General features: G+C 52.0%; 1 protein-coding gene across 20 annotated transcripts in view; it reads right to left on the reverse strand.

The window, feature by feature from the left end:
- Window positions 1–1,830: 1,830 nt before the first annotated feature.
- PML (promyelocytic leukemia) overlaps window positions 1,831–22,793 on the reverse strand; it is a 57,976-nt gene continuing 37,013 nt past the window's right edge. The window contains exons 5-11 of one of the 20 annotated variants that reach the window (XM_033189411.1): window positions 21,631–21,774; window positions 20,924–21,182; window positions 19,730–19,857; window positions 11,201–11,351; window positions 10,021–10,127; window positions 4,211–4,331; window positions 1,831–3,694 (exon numbers count right to left, since the gene is read on the reverse strand). In XM_033189411.1, coding sequence (XP_033045302.1) covers window positions 3,612–3,694; window positions 4,211–4,331; window positions 10,021–10,127; window positions 11,201–11,351; window positions 19,730–19,857; window positions 20,924–21,182; window positions 21,631–21,774 — 993 coding nt within the window. In that variant the 3' untranslated portion in view covers window positions 1,831–3,611. Of the gene's footprint in view, window positions 3,695–3,722; window positions 4,332–6,567; window positions 10,128–10,963; window positions 11,352–17,956; window positions 19,185–19,729; window positions 19,858–20,915; window positions 21,183–21,630; window positions 21,775–22,793 lie in introns of those variants that run through there. The other 19 variants (XM_033189412.1, XM_033189410.1, XM_033189408.1 and 16 more) reach the window with 19 other exon arrangements.

A 22,793-nucleotide genomic window follows, 5' to 3' on the forward strand; every position in this document is an offset into this window, starting at 1 on the left:
ACAAGAAGAAAAGCAGCTAGGTAGCTCCCTCAAGCCCTTTCATAAGGTCATAATCTCATTCATGGGGGCTCCTCCCTCACGACTTTAGTCCCCTCTCCTAAAGACTCCACCTCTTAATGCTATCACATTGGGGTTTAAGTTCCAACGGACTTTAAAGAGACACAATCATTCCAACCATTGCAAAAGTACTTTACTAAAAAGAAAAAAAAGGAAAATCTTGTCTCTAAACATAATATTTTAAGAATTTATATATTTACAGCCCAATTTTCCACTTGCGTACATACATATTTGTGACCATGAGTGTCATTCTTAGCTGAGAAAAGTTTCAGTAAATTATTTTTCTCACATTACCTATTAATATCTTATTCAGATAAAACCAAATTTCTAACCTAGATTTTAGGTTAAGACAGAAACCCATAGTCATTTGTTGCAATGTGAGAATGACACAGAGAGAGATATTAACTGGCAGAATCCAACTATAAAACTAAATTTAAGAGCACAGTTCTCTGCTAATGACTCCCCCAGACAAATCACTACTTGGATAGCAATGAATCAACTAAAAATGGAAGTGAGAACAGTTTGCGTCCTTTTTGCAATGGATGGATGTTTATGAGACTATTAAGTGAACAGGGTTCAGAAACAAGGGGATAAATGGCATGCTAATTTGGGGTTGAATGGAGTAATGAGATGATCTTGGAAATATAAGAATCCTGCTTAATGGGACTTGTCTACTTGATATTCAATAAACCAATATAGTAAATTCAAAGAGACAAAGGACATGAGCACTCAGGACAAAATTACAGGAATAGTGCCAGGCGCAGTGGCTTACGCCTGTAATCCCAGCACTTTGGGAAGCTGAGGCGGGCAAATCACCTGAGGTCAGGACTTTCTGACAGGCCTGGCCAATGTGGTGAAACCCCATCTCTACCAAAAATACAAAAATTAACCAGGCATGGTGGCATGCAGCTACTTGGGAGGCTGAGGCAGAAGAATTATTAGAACCCAGGAGGCGGAGCTTGCAGTGAGCCGAGATTGCACCACTGCACTCCAGCCTGGGCGACAGATAGAGACTCTGTCTCAAAAAAAAAAAAAAAAGAAAGAAAAAAAATTAGAGGAATACATTTAAAAGAGGCACCAAAGTTGAGATAAGGGCCACTGTCCCACCTCTGACATCTTCTGACATCTTTAATTCTTGTGTCATGGGGATGGCAAGCCAGGGAACAGAGTCTTCTGACTGGAAGCTAAAACCAGCCTTTGGGGTGAGTTCAGAGGGACTGTTCAGACTCAAGATGCGAAAACAGATGCTGCCAGGTCGAAAATGTCCCGATTGCAAGAGCATTTGCAAAGACAATGATGCTCAGGGAAAGAGAATGCTGTGTGTTTAAAAAGAAAAAAAAATTAAAAGAAAGAATGGAAACAAGGAAGAAAAAGTGACTGGAGGGTAGGGTGACCGTATGTTCTTGTTTGCAAGATACCTCTAAGGTTATGTCTGCTGTCCCGGTGCAATTATTATAGTGCCCCTTTCACTCTCCGAAGTGTCTGGACTTGGATGATAAAGCATATGATCACCCTAGCAAAGAGAGGATATTAGCCAGAAGACCTATGTGTCCATTTTAAACGGTGTGGACTGATCCGCAGTCGCGCTTGTGCCGCTGCCCAGCCAAGCGGTGTGCACCACCTCTGCCTCGCCCTACCCCTCCCTGCCCGGGTCTCCAGGAAGGCTGGAGCAGAACCCTCGGCTCCCACGCTGCTCTGGTGCTCCCGCAGGTTATATGGGGGAACTGCTTCTCCACCCCCACCCCAGTATCCTCCACCCCGCCTTCCCACCCAGACCCTGGGCAGCCTTGGACTTGGCCAAAAGACATTCAGAGCACGCAAAGCCCTGGCTGGGGAGTAGGCTGGACCTGACAGTGAAGCCCGCCTCACACAATCAGACCGGCCCAGTTTAAACTAATAAAGCCCAGCTCCTCTTCTTCCTACCCACTCCTGTCCTGTCTCATTTTGTAGACGGGAAACTGAAGCCTAATTCAGATTTTTCATTGGTAGGATTGTGAAGCATACAGCTGGAGCCTCCTAGGTGCCATTCCCCACATCTCTGTCTTTCCCCTAATACATTAGGATAGTGGGGAAGCAAGAGAGCTTAAGCTTACTAAGCTCCTACTGTGTACTGGCCAGAGTGGGCACTTTTCTCTCCAGCCTAGCAATTGATGGGAAATAGGTGATTATACAACTAGGAGACAGGATCAGAGTGGGCTAGTGACGTGCTCACAGTCTCTCAGCTGAATCTGGAACCCAGGGGTCTTTGACTCTAAAGCTAATGCTCTTTCAGGGTCTCCAGCTTGAGCAATAGTTGCAAAATGCAAAGAGCACCTGAAAATCTAATATTGATCCGTATGAGAATGTATTGCAAACACAAACATGGAGTGTCTTCATGGGGGATGATGGCGTGGTGGGGAGATGATCTCAGTTCTATGTAACCTGGAAACTCTCCAAGGAAAATGAATGAAGCATGACTGAGTGCAATTTGTCTGATAAGACCTGTCAGAACGTGAGGCCTTGTGGACCCTGAGTGAAGGTAAGAAACTATGGTGCTGGACATTTGCTAAGGTGTTCTTTTTAAAATTGCTTAGGGCCTCAGTGCCTCCACCTTCTTCATGACCGTAGAGCCACTTGCCTCGGCCTCCCGAAGTGCTGGGATTACAGGTGTGAGCCACTGCGTCCAGCTGGTAGGTCTGACTTACTGTGCAGTCAATCCAAGCTGGGGTCAGGCAGGGCTTTAAGGCTGTAGAACTGTAGGAGATAGTGCTCCTAAATTCCACCCCCAGGCCCTCTGTGCTCAGTCTGAGATGAATGATTTCAGGAAATCAGACAAGCAACACAGGATTTCACAATATCTCATACTTGTCTGACTGGCTAGGTTTTTGGAAAATTTCTGTGGTTAGCTAGCTAGCTTTTGTAATCTGCTTGGCTATCAAGTTTGGGATACGTGTAATAGTTATAAACTGAATTTAGCATAGTCCAGGCAGCTGGTCTCAGTTTAAGGAAGTTCCCTGAGCCAAGAATGAAGGAATTTTCCCCTCACTTGACAGCAAATGCATTTTGTAAGGGTATATAGAGGCTTCCAAACTTTCTGTTTTTTGTTTTTGTTTGGTTGTTTCATTTTGTTTTTGTTTGTTTGCTTTTAGTATGGGGAGAATCTGTTGAAATTCTAGACTCAGCAGGTCTGGAGCTGACATCTGGATTCAGAGACAAAAATAAATGATGGTATTGGTCCCACTCCTCCCCCAGGCCCAGGCTCAGCCTGTGCCTGTGCCTGGGACCAGGACCAAGGCCACTGCAGGGGAGTGTGTCCTCAGAGACCTGGATCTCCATTCCCTCCCGTCTCCCTCTGCCTGGCCCACCTAGTCTCCACCCACATCGAGGTGCAGCATGCATCCCACCCACTCCTTCCCGTGACCACTTCTTACCTACATTATAACTGGGGGTGGGGCCTTATCCTAAATCATGCATTCTCAACAGAGGTATTATCACCCCACAGAGGATGAAAAGTCAGGGGAGGAAGGGCAGTTGACCATCTTAGCTATTACCATGGTTTCTGACCCTCCAAAGGCTCACAGTCCATACATATGTCCATGTAAAGAAGAGGTAAAACCATCTCTATTTGCAGATGATACAATCTTATATTTAGAAAATCCTATGGAACGTACAATGTATCCATGGTATTAAAATTTCATAGAGGGAGGCACAATTGGGGGAAAAAATACTAAAAATGCTCTTTAAGAGGACAATAATAATAATTATAAAAAGATCCAGAAGCACCGTCCTAAACGAAAAAATTAAAATGAAAGTTCAAGCACAGGCACCAGAAGGTGGGGGTAGTTTCCAGGGACCTGCCTTCTGCATCACCTGAGACTGACAGCCCACGAGGGCATGGGAAGGAGAGACCAGGGAGCCTGTCCTCCAACACATGGCCATGCACTCCATGGTGTGGGCCACAGATGGTGCCCGTCTAGACACAGGCTCCCTGCAGGCAAATCCCAGCTCTGCCACATACAAGTTTAATGACCCTGACAAGGTACTCAGCCTTGCTGCTCTTTTGTGCTCCTCTGTAGGAGGAGGATGGCCTGTAACCACATAGGACAGTTGGGAAGATTAAAGAAGGTTACTTGTGCTAAGTGGTGAAATCGTGTCTGGAACCCAGTTATCTTACCTGGTTGTCCCATGCTCTCCCTCCTGGGCAGGCTTGCCCACTCCTCGGTCCCTCCGATCTGATTGGTGTACATTGACCTTGTTGGAGTTGTGAGCTCCGGCAGAGCCACTGCCAGGTGCTTCTAGAAGAGGATTTGGGGGAAAAGGCAGATTGAACTTGGGGTGCCTATTAGGGGGTCGAGAAGCTCCTGCCCATTTGTTCACAGTTTCATGGACTTTTCAGTTGCTAAAGTCACAAAGACTTGTGACCCGAAGAGTGACTTTAACTCCATTTCTAACTAAATTCCTAACTCACCCCAATTCTAACTCAATTCCTAATTCCTAAGGTTTATTCTCAATCTTAAGCACCAAGTGTGCCCCTCCATCTGATCTAATCCCAAATCCTAACCTGGGGCCTCCCCTGAACTTTAGCTCTAACCCTCACCCCAATTCTAAGCCCACCCCATCCTTACCCCAGTTCTAACTTGGGCCCTATCCTTAGCTGTAGAGCTCACCCCAAGTCCACTGATAACCCAGTATTTCCCCAAATTAACAGGTCATTCACTTCGACAGTCATAAGTTTTACTCTACCTGCGTCCCTTCTGAGCACGGAGTTACTTACTATTTGTCCTAAGTGGATCTTTAAAGAATTCCACTTCAGCATCACTCTGAGCAACTAGATCCCAGAAATCACGCTTTTTTGTTTGTTTGTTTTTCGCAATGGAGTCTCGCTCTGTCGCCCAGGCTGGAGTGCAGTGGCGTGATCTCAGCTCACTGCAGCCTCTGCCTCCTGGGTTCAAACCATTCTCCTGCCTCAGCCTCCCGAGTAGCTGGGACTACAGGTGTACGACACCACGCCTGGCTAATTTTTTGTATTTTCAGTAAAGACAGGGTTTCACTGTGTTAGTCGGGATGGTCTTGATTTCCCGACCTCGTGATCCACCTGCCTCGGCCTCCCAAAGTGCTGGGATTACAGGCGTGAGCCACCACACCCAGCCAGAAATCACACTTTTGATGAGCTGGTTGTATTGTTTCTTTTTTTCTTTTTTCTTTCTTTCTTTCTTTCTTTTTTTTTTTTTTTTTTGAGACAGAATTAGACAGAATTTTGCTCTTGTCACCCAGGCTGGAGTGCAGTGGCACAATCTTGGCTCACTGCAACCTCCACTTTCCAGGTTCAAGCTATTCTCCTGCCTTAGAGCCTCCCGAATAGCTGGGAATGCAGGCACAGGCCACCACACCCAGCACATTTTTGTATTTTTAGTAGAGACAGGTTTCACCATGTTGGCCAGGCTGGTCTCGAACTCCTGACCTCAGGTGATCCACCTGCCTCGGCCTCCCAAAGTGAGTACTGGGATTACAGGTGTGAGCCACCATGAACGGCCTGGTTGTATTGTTTCTAACAGATGTTAAAATAAATATAAAAGGTTTAACATTTTTAAAAAATGTTTCTCCACATGTCTCATATCTACAGTTATCTCCCATACCACAGGAAGTGCACACAGAACTTTAGAAAGGACTGAGCTGCCGGAGCCTAAACCACCAGCACCATCAGCACCAACATGGCTCACACCTTTTGCCAGGCACTGTGTGGGGGCTGCAGCGCCTGCTGCTGGCAGAGTCTGGGAGCAGCCCTAGCTCAGCTCTCCTTCTTGCCAGGCAGGGTCCCCAGTGTCCTACCCTCTTTGACTTGACATTTGGTGCATCCCAGCCTGGGTGGTATGCACACTAGCCATGGAGTTTCCTTAATTGTGAGGAGTGAAGAAAGGTGAGAAGGGAGCCCCTTACTCAGGCATACGTGCTGGAGGCACCTGGGGTGTGAGGCGGAGACAAGGCTGAGGTCAGAGGAGGAGATGGGGCCTGCTGGCAGGGCTAGGCTGAGGGGGAGACTCTGAGGCATGGAGAGTGGTCAGGGTTGGGGCCAGGAGTCAGAGTGAGGCTGGGATAGGGAGAAGGGTGGACATGGGCAGGGAGAAGGGTGGACATGGGCCAAGACAAGGGGAGGTAGAGGGTGGGAAAACAGCCTGGCTAGGCTCTGGGACAGCAGCTGGAGCTAAGAGCCAGGTTGGGGTAGGGGCAAAGCAGATTTTTAAATGACTTTCCCAGGGGTGTGAGGCCCTTGGGCCTCAGAAGGAGACCCTGGAGCAGGGCTTGGCTGAGCTGCCACACAGAAAGTTTGTTCTCTACTCCAGGCCCCAGTGACTGAAATGTCCCATCTGGGTGTTCTGGGAGCACAGTGCCACCTCCTGCCTAGCCCCTCCATGGTGGGCCCCTTGATCTTGGCTCCCTCAGACCCCAGGACCCCCACAATTGTTTGTTCATCCCAGATCTTGTTCTTTGCTACCCTGAAGACAAGCCCACTTTTTTGTTTTTGTTTTTTTCTAAGATCTAAAATGTGTTTATTTTCCTATAATTCATAAAGCATTTTATAAAGCAGTAAGATCTTAAATTTGTGTACTTTCAAAATACACCAAAAAGCTATCTTCACACACATTTTCTCACTGGTTCCCACAAAGATCCCTTGAAGTCAAAAGGAGCCACATTATCCCATTCGACAGAGGTGTGGCCTGAGGATCAAGGAGGGAGGTAAATGTGCCAAAGAGGGCCACAGACTACCAAGTGAGGATTGAAACTCTGCATCCTGACTTCTAACCCAGTAAGTTCCCATTAGCTGACATGAGATATATAGTCCAAAGATGAAGCACAGGTGACATATTGGGACTGGATCTTCTTGGTCAAAGGGTCAAGCTGAGAATAAAACTCCAGGACTGGAATCTGGGCATCTGGGATGGTAGTTGGGGTCAAGGGTGGTGGCACTGATCAATTCCCATTACCTGGCTGCTCACCCACACCAGTGGTGGACTAATTCTTATAATGCTTGTGCCATGGGAATCCCTTGGGTACTAACCGAAGTTCCATCTGTGATGGCCAAGACAACACATTCATCACCTGTTACCAAAGTCCTGGGCCTCCCACACTTCTCTTTTTAAGGGTTTTACCACTTGTCACTCAAGGAACACAGAGAGAAGTACAGGATTAGCCGGTGAGGGGCAGTGGCAAAGTTCCTGCAGACTCTGGTCTCTGGTTCCTGACTTTCTCTAGGAAGTAATTCTTGAAATCGGTGTTTCTTTCTCTCCATGTGGCACTCCCATTTGGAGATGATCCCAAGGCAAGCCTACCCTGGGTCTCCCCACTTGTCATATGGGGGTTCACATGCTTAAGGCTCACAGCACTGAGCAACAAAGGGCTCTCAGCTCTGCTAAGTCCTAAAAGATGCCCCACAAAACACAGTTGTGCTGGGCAAGTGACCACAAGCCTATGCCTGGGAGAGCCCCCTCCTATCCAGGCAAAAGGCTTCTCAGTGGTTCCTCTGGGGGTGCTGAGCAGAGTCTGTGATTAGAGCATCAGGCTTTCAAGATTTACATCTTTATTAAAGACTGTGACAGTGGAGGCAGGGCAGAACACCCCTCAGTCACATCTGAAAACAGCGCACATGGTGGGGCTGGAAATCAGTGGGCCCAGTCTCCCTTCCTCCTTCCATCTGCGTCAATCTATTTCCATCAGTGCTTCAGAACCAACGCCTGCTTTAACAGTCTGGCATCAGAATCTTATTTTAAATGCATCAACGTTCACTGTTAGAGCCAGCACTCCAATTGTGGGAACAAGACCCTACGGAATTCCTCAGTGGGTCTTCAGGGCCCCCATGGGATGGAGCTGCAGGCACACACATTTCACCTATGTGAAAGCTGAGGTCATCAGCCATGGAGGCTAGAGGTCTTGGAAAGCATCCCAGCAGCAGGGAGCCAATGAGAAGGGATGGAAGGGAGGGAGGAGGAGGAAGGGTCCATTGTTCTGCTAATCAGAGAGGACAACCCTGACCTGCCTCTGTTCTGCTGTTGACCTCTGATGTGACCACAACGCTGGGGACTAACAGTTTGGAATGGGAGCTAGAATTCAAGGATGAGAAAGCTTCCTGTCCACTGCCTCAGAGGTCTGCTTTCCATTCCCAAAAATGCAGGATGGCACAGAGGGATGGCAGCTCTGAGACCATGGAGGCCAACCAGTCCACTTTACAGATGGGGACATTAGAGCTTGGGAAGGGGCCTGTTCCTAGGCCACACTCACTGCACAGTCAGAGATAGGGACGGGACTTTCTCTCCTGTTCCACACTGCTTCCCCTTGGAGGAGCAGTCTATGAGAGCAGCAGTTCTCCAACGTGAGCATGCACCAGCATCACCAGGAGAACCTGTTAAAACACAGACTGCTGGGCCCCATCCTGAAGATTCTGATTCCAGAGGCCTGCAGTAGAGTCCACGGGTCTGCCTTTCTAAGAAGCTCCCAGGGGATGCTAATGCCGCAGGTCCTGGACTACATACTGAGTAGTGCTGGGCACTCCTTGGGACGGCTGAGGGTGAGGGCAGTGCAGGAAGAGCCAAAGGCCATGCTGTGAGGGGTCTGGTGGCCTGAGGACCAAAGAGCAAAGCTGTGGCCAAGTAGAGGTGTCTGTGCAGCCAGGAGGAAGGAAGCAAGCTTTGGAAGGTCAGGCTTTGGAAGCAGGGACATGCATGGAACACCAGTTTCTGTCTTTGCTGATGAGGCCCCTCTGGGATGAAAGAAGGGAACAGAGTTGGCCTCTGGGCAGGTGGAGGGTGAGGGACCCTAACCTCATGAGGGGCAGTTTGGTTTGGAAGGCACTTTGAGTTGCCATGGGCTGCTGGGGCTGTAGCCAGCATCACCTCAGACTGTTCTCTGTGGGAGCTGTCAGCAGGTGTCCCGGGGCAGGGGCTGGGGTCAGGACTGAGCTGTAAGGACACCCAAGGTAGTGGCAGGTGGGATGGATGGGGCAAGACCAGGGCCACCTAGAGAGCCCAGACGTCATGACTTCCTCACTCAGGACCTCCCTGGTTCTAGCTCCTGGAAGGAGGGAGCTAGGAGTCTGGTGCACACCTGGGGTGGTGGATGCTCAGCTTTGGAACCTTCTCTGTAGGATTTTTAGAGAAGAGAAATTTGGTCCCAGAGAAAGGGAACTGGTTCTGAACCAAATGACAACTGAGGGCTGGGTACCAGGACCTGGGAATGCTGTGATGGGTGGGGCCTGGCTCAGGCACCCCATCCCTCTCTGCCCACTAGAGACTCCAAGCTGGTCACCCCCTCCTCTCAGCTCTGCTGGGAGGCCCTCTCTGCCAAGCCATGGCCAGCAAGAGGGGTGGAGACTCCTGCCCGTGCCAGCGCCGGACCCTCCAACAGGCCTTCAAAGTAGGTACCCAGAGCCTGCAGGTTGAGAGCAGGCTGGGCAGGGGGCAACGCGGTGGTCTGCAGGCTTAGGTAGCGGCTGTACTTCTTCAGGCCCCCCTTCCGGTCACGGCGGTGTGCGCTCAGCAGCTCCAGGAAGCTCACATTGTGGAGGGCCAGGAGGCGGGCCTCGGCCCGGGGCAGCACAGCTGCCTGCACCAGGGGCTGCAGGGAGGCAAAGCACTGCAGGCTACTGAAGGGGTAGACATGCTGGGCCAGCTGGGGCCCCGGGGAGACCTCGAGGAGGCGGCACAGGTCACGCATGGCCAGCACGGCAGCCATGGCACTGCGCTCGCTCATGTTTCTCGCCAGGTAGGTCTGGGCCAGGTTCTTGAGTTTGAAGCTGCTGGCCCCGGGCACACGCTCCCGGATGAGGGGCAGGGCAGCGAGGAAGCCCGAGATGGCCTCCTGGAATTCCCAGAGCCTGTTAATGTCCTCCAGGGCCCGGAAGAAGTTCAGGAGACCAGGCCCCCACAGCTTGTAGCAGGCCAAGATAGGGCGGCGCATGGAGCTCAGAAAGCTGAGGAAGTGCTGCAGCCCCACCTCCAGGGACACGGCCTTGGAGTAGATGCTGAAGAAGGCTTCGGGCTGGATGACCACGCGGAACTTGCTTTCCTGGTTCACTGCAGCCAGCTGGCTAATCTTCTGGGCTGGGCAGGAGAGAAGGGCAGGGTGAGGACCCAGGGCACAGAGAGCTCTGGGGTGGGAGCAGGGGGTCCTCTAGGGCTGCTGACCCACCATCTAGAGACCTCACCTTGGGGCCTGCTGGCAGTAGCCACACATCAGCCCCCAAATGCAGCTCTGACCCTGGTTCTGATAGGATAGCAGTCAGAAGGGGAGGCTCGGCTGCCCTCCAAACACTTTGTTCACCAGCTGGGGATCCAGCTCTCCCCTTCTTCACTACCAGCCCCAGAGTTGGCCAAACTCCATGGATCCAGGTCCCTCCTGTCTTCTGTCAGCCTTAGCCACTTACACTAGAGATCTCAAGCTGTTTGAACTTAGCTCTCCATCCCATGCTCCTTCCTCCAATTCCCTCAAGGACCCCAGCCCAGTTACAGTCCTGGGACATAGACAGCACTCCACTCAGAGCAAGGCCCAGAGCCTCCCACTGAGGTCTGCAAATGACTTTCCTGTATCATGAAAACACTTGCTGTTTCTGTCTGGCTGGGCTAGCCCCAATGTTGAGTCCATGCCACAGGGTAGGGCCTGGGGCTCTAGCTCAAGGAGGGGCATTTGCAGAGCCAGGGTAAGCACTGGAGGAAGTCAAGGGGCTTCCAGAATAAGGTCCCTCTGTGACCTTGGATCTGTGGGCAGCCCTGTGCAGCCCCCTGTGGGACTGGCCCTCTACTCAGAAACGTGTAGCACAGCCAGAGGCCTTACTTGGATTACTGGGCTCATGGCAATGAGCTCACGCATTGTGTTTCTGTCTAGGAGTGTGTTCCCCAGGCTCTCCGTCTAAGAGAAGAACTGGTCAGTGGTGCACTTGTGGAGGCATCTGCCTCCCTCGCACACTCAGGCACTGGACAAGGCGGACATCTTTATTCAAGCCAGCAAATGACACCCCCGGAGCCCAGGTGAGCCAGAGTGCTCTGCCCAGCCTGGCTGCAGTTGTTGGCCAGAGCTCAGCGCTCTCCCGCACCTGACAGATGGCTCTGCCTGCACTTCTTTTTGGGACTCACAGACTAAGTTAGAAAGGGGTGGGGGTAGCCCCAGGAGAACCCACTTTCATTGTCAATCTTGAGGTCAAAGAAAACCAGAGGTCTGTCTTCTGCTTGGGGGTCAGCAAGGTTCTCGTCCAGGACCCTGAGGCTGTTGGGGTCTTCCAGCTGGAGGTCACTGGACTCACTGCTGCTGTCATCCAGCTCTCGGGAGGACTGCAACACAGAAAAACCAAGTGTCAGGGGTTCAGAGCGCCAAGGCAAGCACTTGTGCAGAACACTAGCAAGCTGGTATAGCTGGGGGCATCTGCGTGCACATGAAGGAGGGTGTACCACTAGGAAAGGGGACATGTATGCACAAGAGAAGGTATGTGTGCATGAATGGGTGTGAACTGGGTGTGTCACATGTGAGGGTTACGTGTGTGAACCAGGGCATACACCTTCATGAGTAGGGGAGGGAAGGTGACACACACAGGTTGTGAACATGCATGTGTGGGAATGAATCCAAGTGCTAAGCTTGTGTGTGCATGTACAGTTAAGTGTGAGCTGTGAACCCGCGTTGACACAGGCGTATGGAAGTGTGAGAGAAAATGCCAGTGGGTGTGTGCACGAGTGTGTTGTGCTGCTTATGGAGGCTCAGGGAAGGAGCCATCTGCTATGGCAGGCAGGACCTGAGATGTCTGCTCCTAATTTCATATTTTTGAGCAGACTCAGAAGAAACACCAAAAACTTGGGACGGGAGAAAGAAGCCTCATCTTGAACCCCAGATGATTCTTTGGAAGGGGTCAGGAGCCTGCCTTTTCTTGTCCCCGAAGTCAGCCAAGGTGCCAGTGTCCTATACAAAGGCAAAGGGAAGGGCTGCTTGGCCTCCTGAAGGCCACATCTAGGTGGACACCCAGGTCCTTGGCAGTGAGAGAGCAGTGGAGGCCCTTGGCATCTGACCCAGCAGCTTAGAGAAACCTGAGTTTTGGGAGTCCTTCAGGTGAGGTGTTCTCTCCTGCCCCAAGGTACTGGTGGGAACACTGTTTGAGAATCCATGGGCTGGGCAGCCAGAGGATGAGGGAAGGGCTCCAGCTCTGAGATTTTCCCAAGGGACTGGGACTACAGAGGGAGGTGGTGCCTCTGATGGTAATACAGAGTTAATTGCTTATCATCTGCTCAGCTGCCAAGCCCAGATGTTTAGTCTTTGGTGACCAACTTGGAACCTTCCGTGAATACCACCTGTGGACGTTAGCCAGAGACCAGCAAGGAAGAGACGTGGCCAGGATCACAGGGCCAATTGGGAGCATGGCTGGGACAGAGTCCAGGGGAGGCCTTGGGTTTTTCCTCTTTATGGACTGCCTCTGGCTTCTCGATGAAGTTGGTGTCACCTGGTGCTAAAGCCTCAGTTAATTCTGGCCTCTGGCTAATGTCCCTGGCCTAGGAGACAGTGCATTTCCCCAGACCCTTCCAATGCCCAAATGAAACATCTGTTTCCGCCAAGCTTCAACTGAGAGAAAAAGCATTTCCGCCTACGAGTAACCTAAGATGTGGTGGGTTTTCCTAGGAGTGGCAGGGTTTCGCTTGATTTGCATTTCACAGCCCTGCTCCAGGCTCGCCAGCTTTCTGCCAGTCATTGTCAGAAGCACTCACTATGAATCCATCCAGAGCTAGCTTTGCCTCTTCATATCCAGGGATCTAGTCAGAGACCAGCGCCTCGCATCTCCAGATCCTCATTCAGCCACGGTGTCAAAGGCTGATTTCACACGTCTTGCTCCAGGTGAGCCCACAGTGCTATCTCGCCTTCCCGACTCGGTTTCCCCCCTGTAAGGAGCTTCTACAAGGTGTCTTCCTAGCTTGTAGCTGGGTGGCTGGAGGCTCCACCTTCTCCCGCTTAGGGAGAATCCAGTTGTTTCCTCTCTCCAGGCTTCACTGGGCAGCAGCACTCTCCCACAAGCTGGCAGAGGGGCTGGGCTCCCCTCCTGGGTCCTCCCTGGTTCAGATCCCTGGTGCCAATAGCTGAGGCTGAGTCCATGCTGCCACCTACTGACATGGCACACAGGACTTCCTCTTTTTCATTCTTCTTCCTGCTCCAAACGCAACTGCAAATGCCCCTTTGTGTTCCTGGGTGCCTCCACAAAGCTCGGGGCAATGTCCTCGGCCTTAGAACCAGTCTTCTCACCTTCAGATCTGCTCTTCCAAGAGCAGAGCTCCCTGGAGAGCCACAGTGCTGTCTCTTTAGGTGACCTCTCCCATCGTTACAGCAGGGTCATTTATGGCAGCCACTAGAACCTCATTTTTAGAGCCTTCCATTGTCCTGGGGCCAGGGAAAGTCCTTTATCCTAAACTTACCGGAGCTGCCTTCTCTAAGAAACCTCTGCTTTCTCCCTTAATAAAAAGACACCCCATTCCACCGAGCTTGTTAATGGAGGACAGGCTGGATCTTTCAGCCCTGATTCACTTCCTCCAAAATTCCTCTTGCCGTTGGGAACTTCCATAAAGTATGGCCACCCATGGAGCTGGTCTCACTGGAACTCCAGCCAGCTGTGAACTCAGAATTCTCCCCTGCCCCACCTTAAACTCCAGCATCACAGCTGGGGAGTGCTGACGCATTTAAACAAGACTTTCCGAAAGACTCAGGTTTGCCAGCAGGGCCATCAGATATAGTGGCTGGCCTGCTGCAGGACATACTCCCCTCCCTGCTCACTAGGGGAGACTCTCCCGTTCTGCCCCCAGGCCCCACACCTTGGCCTTATTTCACAAATTAGGATAACTGGGTGTCGGGGGAGCATAGAGAGGGACAGTCACTAGAAAAGGCTTAGATTTGCTTGGAAGAGAAAAGGAAGACAGAAGAAAGAGGATGGGAAATAGAGTCTTGAGCCTGCGTGTGAGGACTGGGAAGGAAGGGGGAAAGCTTTGCTACGTAGTGAAAGATGCCAGGCGCCAAAGAAAAGGGGAAGAGGGACTGAAGAAGTGCTGCTGGGGTTATGAGCTGGATTCCCTTTAATGTTCTTTCAAAAGATGCAAGTAAATACTGGGATTTATTTATTTATCATACTTGGTTCATGGACATTGTTTCTTTGAATGCAAAACTGTGTTCAGGCTGAGCCTCATGAGAGCCGGGATTTTTTCAGGATATACATGCAACTTGGATACACATGCAATCTGGCCCATGAGCTACACCCATCTCACTCCCCTTCCTCATAGATCTCCCGGCCTGAGCAGGTCAACTGCATTCCAACTCAACACAACAGGTCTAACAGTTGTCCCAAGCATGCTCAGAGGAAGTGGCTGGATTGGCACTTTAATCACCTTCCAAAAGTCTACGAGGTGCATCAGGGAAGATCCAGCCTCTCCCCTCCTCTGCTGTATCACACCCCGGTATGAAAATGTCACCTGCATTCAAGACTGCTACATCTATAAACAAACGATCAGCATTCCTCTACCAGACATGCAATGAATCCGATTCAGTGGTTCTTGACTTTGGCTAGGCATTCGTAGCTTTAAGAAAAATCGCTTGAGGCCTAGGCTGCACCCAAGACTGATTCAATTAGAATCTCGGGGCGTGAGACCTAGGAATCTGTAGTTGGGAAAACTCCCCAATGTACAGCCAGCTTGAGAACAATCGTCCTTATCACTGATTCATTCCAAGTTTGCTCATCAACCAAACACACACAAGCCGAACTCTGAGAGTCAGCATCCAGCCTCTGGAAGATACAGAGCATCTGACATTCATGCTCATCAAGAGCCCTCAAGCTCCTGAAGAACTTTCTGAGCACTTAAGCATTAGCTACAGCTGGGATCAGTTTGGCAAGACACATGCACTGCTGTCTTTCTGCAGACACAAAACCCCAGCTCTTGCAAAGCCTCAAAGACCCCAGGAATACTGCACACGTTATCAGTGAACTGGACCATAAACTTGGCCAGCCTGTGGCCTCTGCTGCCCTTCTGTCTAGCTCCAGCCTCTTGGCCAGCACCTCCGTTTCATTTTCTCAGATGCACACTCACCAGTGCCACGGCCCCTCCCTGGATCCGCCATTCCCCACAGGCCTCCCCTCCTTCGCCATCACCACTGCCACTTCTGCCACAGGCTGCCCCCTCCCGTTGGTCCCCCCCTATTGCTGCTGCCACCAAGGCACCGGAACCAGTAATCTGTCACAAGAGTGAGTGAGAACACCTATCTTTTCCACTTTGGATCCTAAAGCAGGGGCCCCAGGGCAGGCGCATTGCTGTCCCACTCTGACAGTTTTTAAGCAAAGTCCTCACCCCAGGTACTCCACAACCAGGCCTGGGGGACTCACCGCTCCACCCCATGACTATGCCCTGCTGCCTCTCGCTCCTCCTTGCACAAGCAGTCTCTCACTGAATCCCTAGGACACAGCTGAAGCTCAAGGGAGGGATCCCTTAATGCCCTGATACACTTGGAAAGTGTAATATCGTAGCAGACCAGTATTCTGCAACTTTCCTCACTGTAAGGCTGGATATGAGCAGCACAGCTGGGGAAGATGGGTTAGGAGGAGCCGGGGTCACTTGGGAATATCACCCCACCCCCTCCCTCTAAGCTGGGGAGTAGGAATTTGCAGTGGGGGTGCTGGGGGTACTCTAGGGGCACCAGGGGTCTGGAAAGGGCACAGAAGTTGAGTGAGAAATGCATAGGGGGGGACCTCATTTGTTGGGGTTTTAAAATATATATTTTCTAAAGTTTGGGACTCCTGTAACAATTTTTAAAACCTGTGTCTTAAAGCTACATACACAAAAGCAGCAGTCCTCTGGCTATCTCCTCACATCTCCAGGCCTGCTCTCTAATGTGAGCTCCTAGGTGTTTAATTCATCATCACCTGAAATGTGCTCTTACCCCCTCCCTTAATTCACTGGATAGCCCCTAATGACTCCTTGCTGATAGCTGAGCATTAGATACTCCCCACCCCTAATATTGCTGGGGTCCCTCTACTTGACTGTCCATGACGTCTGGGGACATTGTTGGCATTCCAATCCTGTTCTCCACCTTTCCTTCCCAGGCGTTTGCCTCTACCCAGGGTCAGTGGTAGCTTTAATTTTACCAAAATTATGAGATGGAAGTAAGTGCCCAGATTTCAGAGGAATTTAGACCCTAGAAAGACAAGACTCAGTAACTGGTTGGATGTAAGGAATAGTCAAAAGAGGGGTGCCCTGGGTGGCTGGGGCCTTGGCTTGTGCAACGGGGCAGAGAGTGGGGTGAGCTACTGAGAGGGGAGGAGGAGGTGCTGAGTGTGAGGTACCAATGGGCATCCATGCAGAGCTGTTAGAAGGTCATTGGCCACGCTGGTCTGGCAGGCAGGTGCGAGCATTGGGTATCAGCTACCCCTGGGCGGTAACTGAAGTCAGGGGCATGGCTGAGAGCACCTGGGAGAAGACACAGACCGAAAAGAGGAAAGGGCCCAGCAGCAAAGCTGGAGGAGCACCACACCCAAGACAAAACAGAGCCTGAAGAGGAGAGGGAGGAGTGCCCAGAGCTGCATCAGAGCAGGCAATCTTTCCAGGAAAGACTGGGCCCGGTGCCAGTCAAGAATAATAAGGACTAAACACGACACTGCACCTAGAGGCATGGAGGCCACTCTGGTACTGGCGGGGAAGCGCAGGAGGTGGAGTGAAGAAGGGGCAAGGAGGGGGCTGAAGTGTAAACAAGGTAAGCAGAGGAAGGGGAGCCGACAGCTGAAGAGGGAAGTGGATGGAGTTTTCTGATATGAGAAAGACCTCATTCAGGGTGTTTCGTTCAGAAGGCAGTGGATGCATTAGAGACGCAAGACAGATGAGGAGGAGGAGTGAGGCTTCCAGGGGGTCAAGGTCTGGGGCCAGGACACAGGGTGAGTCCTGGAGGCAGGCAGATGTCCCTTCCACCCTAACGAGGACAGGGAAGGGACGTGATGGGGATCTGTAAATAGAGAGCAAGGTGTTAACTGTCCCTATGCCATTGGAGAGCTCCTGTCTTCTCCCTGGAGCAGAAGGTGCTACCACCAGCTGAGGGTGAGGCTGGGACAAGGGTCCAGTGAGGAAAGGCAGGCGGGGTCTGCCCTGCAGAGCAAAAGGATATACTGGGCGGAGAACCAAGGAGCCCTTAGTAGTTACAACCACTCATAGTTTTCCCAGGCCTTTCTCCCACAGATCTCGGCCTCCAGGTGGCAGTACAGAGGTGACAAGCACCTGAGTCCTTCCAGGATTTTCTGCTGGGCAGGCAGCTGCAATCCTGATGAACGATGGGACGAAATGGCAAGTGTGCGGGGCTGGAGGGAGGCAAAGGTAGGACCTAGAGCTCAATGAACAGGAGGCTGCGGTCAGAGTCCGAGGGGGCCAGCTGAGGGACTGACAGTGCTTGGTGATGGCGAGGCGCAGGGCGCAGCCACGGGGCAGGCAGTTGTCGGGGGGAATGGAGTGACGACTCCAAGGTCAGAGGTCAAGGAGTGGCGGGCAGGTTGGTGGATGTAGAATTCACTCAGGAGGAAGGCAGGACCTGAGCAGGGAGAAGAAATCTGGGAGGCGAATGCTCACGTCTGCCCTCAGTGAGGGTAGGCAGGTGAGTGTCTGAGATGAGCTGGGGAGCATAGGGCCCACCCTGAGAGGGACAGAGGATCCTCAGAGGCACAGAGGATCTTACCAGATGGCCAGGAGGGGTATGCAACAGTCCAGGAAGCACGGGGCCTTGACCCTACCTCCCACCTCTGATGCCCATAAGTGTGGGCAGAAGAGGGGACATGGTATCCCCACAGGAGAACCGAGTTCCACCGTAGGGAAGACAGAACCAGCCTGCAGCGAGGAGCTGGATCCATCAGAGAATGTGATGGTCATGGAATAAGGGTTCGCAAGGGTGATGGTTCAATAAGTGTTTATTGAGCAGCCAATCTGCCAGGTCTTGGGATAGCCAGTCCCTGTGCTCATGGGCTTAGATCCTGGCAGAGGCCCCATGGAAAGGCTTGGGGTGGGGATCAGGGCATGGAAGGCTGTGCTATTTGCCAGGGACTCGGAACACAGGAGGGTGCGGGGTGACAAAAGTTTCTTTCTTGGGCAGAGTCCTGGAATGGTGGCTTGATTCTCAGCCATGCCTTAGCCTTCCCCTCTCAGCCAGAGAAGATCCATGTCTCCCTGCCCAGAGGTCCATGCGTAGCCATTCATTCACTGATTCATTCCTTTACCAAGAATTAATGAATGCGTACTCTGTGCAGGGCCTGAAAGCATGGGCTAGAGGAGGCAGCTCAGGGGCCGGGCAGGGGTGTTGGCTGCAAGGTTATAAGAGAAGAGTAGCACTCTCAGAGGCCTGCTTGACGGGCTCCTGGGACTGGGCTGATGGGGGGCCTTTCTGGGGGACAGGGTGGTGGGAATGTAACTGGAGAGGCTTCCAGAGGCACTTGGACTTGAGAAGCCTCCATGGAGCCTCTGACAGAATCCCCAGGGGAAACACCTGCTCCAAGAGTCTGGGCTCTGCCTCCCCCTGCCCCCACCACGGAAGAGTTATCAAGCTGGGAATTCATGGAGGAGAGGGGGAGGGAAAAAAAGTGGTTGAGCCACTGGGATAAATGGGAGGAGCCCCGGAGGGAGCGGCTGCGGGATCGCACAGTCTCTCGTATCCGGCAGGGTAGGCTGATGCCCCTTTGCAGCTGGGCAGGATGTTCCTGGGCATTGGCAAGATGGTTGAGGGGCCCTGTGGTGGCAGGAGTGCTGGCTTGGAACACATGAGGAGACCAAGCCCGAGTAGGGACCCGATGCAATCGAGGGTGCAAGCGGAGGGCGTGGCGAAGGCGGATGGCTCTCTGTGCTCTGTACAACAGGTAGCGGATCCCACGGTGGACGGCAGGGTGCTCCTGGTGATCAGGAGGCTGGCTGTGAGGCTCAGCATCGGGGACGGCAGCCTGCTCAGCGGGCTGGTGGGGAGGCCAAGCTGGGGGGTGGTGTGTGCCACGGGGCAGGCTGGAGGCTCCTTGTGCTCTCAGCAGAGACTGGGCTGGCGAGGAGTGGGCTGGCGAGGACTGTGGCTCGGCGGTCTCCATGGGCTCCGTGCACTTTCCAATACAGAACCTCAGACTGAGGGCTGGAAGAGACCTCAGGGGCCACCCAGTCCAACCTTTCACTCTATTCAGATCCCATTTTCCCCTGGACAGGTGATGGCCCAGCCTCTAGTAATAAACCTCTAGGGACAGAAGGGTCGCTACCCATGAGGCCACCTGTTTCATTGTGGAATGGATTTGCAGCTCTTTCTTACATGGATGGAGTCAAACCTCACTTGTTTGGCCCCTGAACAGCTGCCCTGTAGCGTCACACCCCTTCACTGGCTCCCACTGGCTGCAATAAACCAAGGAATGGATTCTTGTCCAGCCCTCCTCACTGAGGACTTAGAGGACAGTAAATGCATAAGGAAGCTCCAGACAAAGGCCTTGGACATTCCAGAAAAGAGACAGGGCTCTGGACATATGCTATCAGCATTTCAGAAGAGTATATATGGCTACCGAAGGCTCCTGCCCTGGTGTAGTAGGAGGGCTGGGGTGGTCCAGGCATGCAGCTAGCATTTGGAGACTGTCCTCAGCACAGCTTGGGACTCAATGCCTCATTGGAAAATTCCCCAGGCGCAAGGCAAGTCTGAGAGTTACCTGCTGTGGCTGTGCCCCCTGGGACCTGAAATGGGGGAAGGCAAGAGTCCTGGGCTGAACTTCTGGGCCACTCACCGAGTTTTCGGCATCTGAGTCTTCCGAGCTGCTGATCACCACAATGCGCTCCTCTGAAACGGGGAAGTGGAGATGCATTATGAACTGCCCAGGACACACGCTGGGAGGGGTGTGGGTGTGCACCTACTGGAATCCTCACAGGCCAGTGGACTGGGGGCAACGGATGCCCTGCAGGAGGATGGGAATAGCCACTGTGTGTGCCAATGTGACTGTTTCACATTTGGATTTGTGTAATTCACAAATGGGTTTCCATAATTTCTTACTGTGCCTTATCTATGAATATTCAATTATTTGCCCAGAATTCAGAATTTGCCCCCTGTACAGGAGGCCTGACAACCACTACCTGGTCTGGAACCTTCTGCAATCCTAAAGAAGCACACTGTTTGTCCCCATGAGCTGGGATGTCTAGAGTTAAAATATGCTTCATTTAGTGAATCAAAACCCATCGATTACCAATAGCATTTGTGGGTAAGGAATATCAGTCAGTGCTCAGTGTGTGACCAGGGCTGGGGCTCAGTCAGAATGAAGAACAAAGCTGTACTCTGGGTTAAGCAGATCCAAGAAGAACTCTCTTGTTCCAGATTTCTCTGGGTTGACCTCAACTCCTGCCCAACTGACTACCTGCCTGGCAGTGTTCATAGAAGGTAACTCTGACAAATGAGATACCTAGGTAGGTGGCCTTTGTAGAAACACTTGGTGAAATGATGGGTGTAGACTGAGAGAGCAGAGTTAAGGTCACGGGGAGTCCAGTTTCCTGTGATGGTATGCCCAAGTCCTCTCTGGGAGTATGCTAGGCATCAGCCAAAACTTCTTGTGGAGACCTGCCCTGTGCAAAGGCACAGTACTGGGCACTGTCAGATTAGTGTTTGGGAGAAAGGACTCATAGAACTGTGCATTTTAGCCTGTCAGGCTCCCCACACCTTAATCATGGCAAAACACATGGTAAACCATATACACTCTCACCCCCAGGCACACTGTGAACTTTGCCTATCTTATTCAGTGGGAATAAGGGGCTCCTGTTGGCTTTGTGCTTTCTGGATGGGGCCAAAATACAGAAGAGGGGCCCCACCCAGACCCTGGCAGGCAGCACACAGGCCACTGCCCTACCCACCTCCCTACCTGCCTCCCCGGCGCCACTGGCCACGTGGTTGCTGTTGGGCAGGAAGACCTCACTTCCTATGACGGGGCTCCTGGGGTTAGGTGGCCCATCCAGGTGGGGTGGTGAGACTGCCTTGGAGGTGCTGGGCCTGGGCTGCTCCGGGGAGCTCCGAGCCAACCTTGCCTCCTTCCCCTCCTCAGACTCCATCTTGATGACCTTTCTGGGGCACTGGGTCTGGCTGCACTTCCTCTTCTGGGCTGTGGTTGTATTGGAGACATCCTGCACAGAGGGAGTCACAGAGCCAGGTCAGATGCCTCCAGGGGTTGGTGGGCAGAGCCTGCCCTGAGTGCCAGGGGCTTGTGACCACCCTTTTGCTCCTGCTGTCCCCTCTCCTCTGCTCTCAACCATGCAGATCACGTCTCTCTTCAGACAGGAAGTCTTCCCAAACTGGTACAGTCTGCTGTTCACCAGTCTCTGCTGGCCTCTGACAGCCCTGGTGCCCTGGGTGTCTCAGCACCCCTGCTGGGCTGGGAGTGGGCCATGCTTTTGGGGAGCTCCCTGACCATGCAGCCAAGAACAGGGGAGAGCACAGAGAAGGCGCTGAGCAAAATCTTTCCCACGAAGAGCTGATCTGATGAAGGCCTGGATTCCCACCCCAGTGCCAGCTCACTTTCCTGATGGAATCGAGGCCTTCAGGAGGGGAGGCCAGGGCTGGGGAGAACCTTACCTCTCTGTAGGAAGGGCCTTTGATGGAGAAGGCGTACACTGGCACAGGGTGTGCCCCGGGCACTGACTGTACCACAGCCATAGGCTGGGCTTCAGCCAGCCCCAAGGCCTGAGCCTGGGCCTTCACTCTCTCTGCCTCCTCGGGCTGCAAAGTTGGGAAAATCAAGTCAGAAATGACTAGGCAGTAGCCCCGGGGCCAGGCACCCCAGACCTGTGGTTGGCCCAATCCCTGGGGCCTCACCAAGTCACAGGTCCAGGCTCCCTGACTCACAGCTCCGAGTTCACTGGAGACAAGAAGTCCTCCAAACTCTCCACCACATCACTTCCTTTTTTAAAAAGTTTTTTTTTGTAGAGACAGGCTCTCACTATGTTGCCCAGGCTGGTCTTGAACTCCTGGACTTGAGCAATTCTCCTGTTTCGGCCTCCCAGAGTGCTGGGATGAGCTGGGATGAGCCACCACACCTGTCATCACCTCCTTCTGACTCTGAGTTACTGGTGCCCAGGGACCACTTTGGTTCTTGTGTGTCCTAAGGGGGCTCTGTGAATCACAGTGCCCGACGCAGGACATGCTCAATAATTAGCCCAACTTAGACACACACCTCCAGGGACAAAGTGCTCACTACTGGCGAAAGCAGCTCCTGTAACAATGAGAAAATCCTCCCACTGAGCTGAAACTGGCCTCCCTGGGGCCTTGCCTCTGCCCTCTCAACCTTAACTCTACCTGGGTCAGCTACTGCACGAGTTGGGTGAATTGCTTAAAACTCCTCAGGCCTCAGTTCCCCTCTATAAAATGGGAGTAATAACATCTACCTTATATGGTAATGTGGATGAAATGTGTTAATACAAGTAAAATATAAAATACCTGGCACTTAGAAAATGTCGTTGATGATAAATATTGTTCTTATTACTACTCTGTGCCAGGCACAGTGCTAAGTACTTCATGTATCTATCTCAAAATTAAATAGAGGCAGTTTCTTAAAAGACTAAATGTAGAATTACCATATGACCTAGCAATTCTACCCCAGGTGTGCACCCAAAAGAAGGGAAAACAGATGGTTAAACAAAAGTTTGCATGTGAAGGTTCAGAGCAGCACTATTCACAATAGCCAAAAGGTAAAACAAACTAAATGTGCATCAACTGATGAGTGAATAAACAAAATGTGG

The sequence above is a fragment of the Trachypithecus francoisi genome, unplaced genomic scaffold, assembly GCF_009764315.1.
Source record: "Trachypithecus francoisi isolate TF-2019V2 unplaced genomic scaffold, Tfra_2.0 Lachesis_group3, whole genome shotgun sequence".
Taxonomy (NCBI): Eukaryota; Metazoa; Chordata; class Mammalia; order Primates; family Cercopithecidae; genus Trachypithecus; species Trachypithecus francoisi.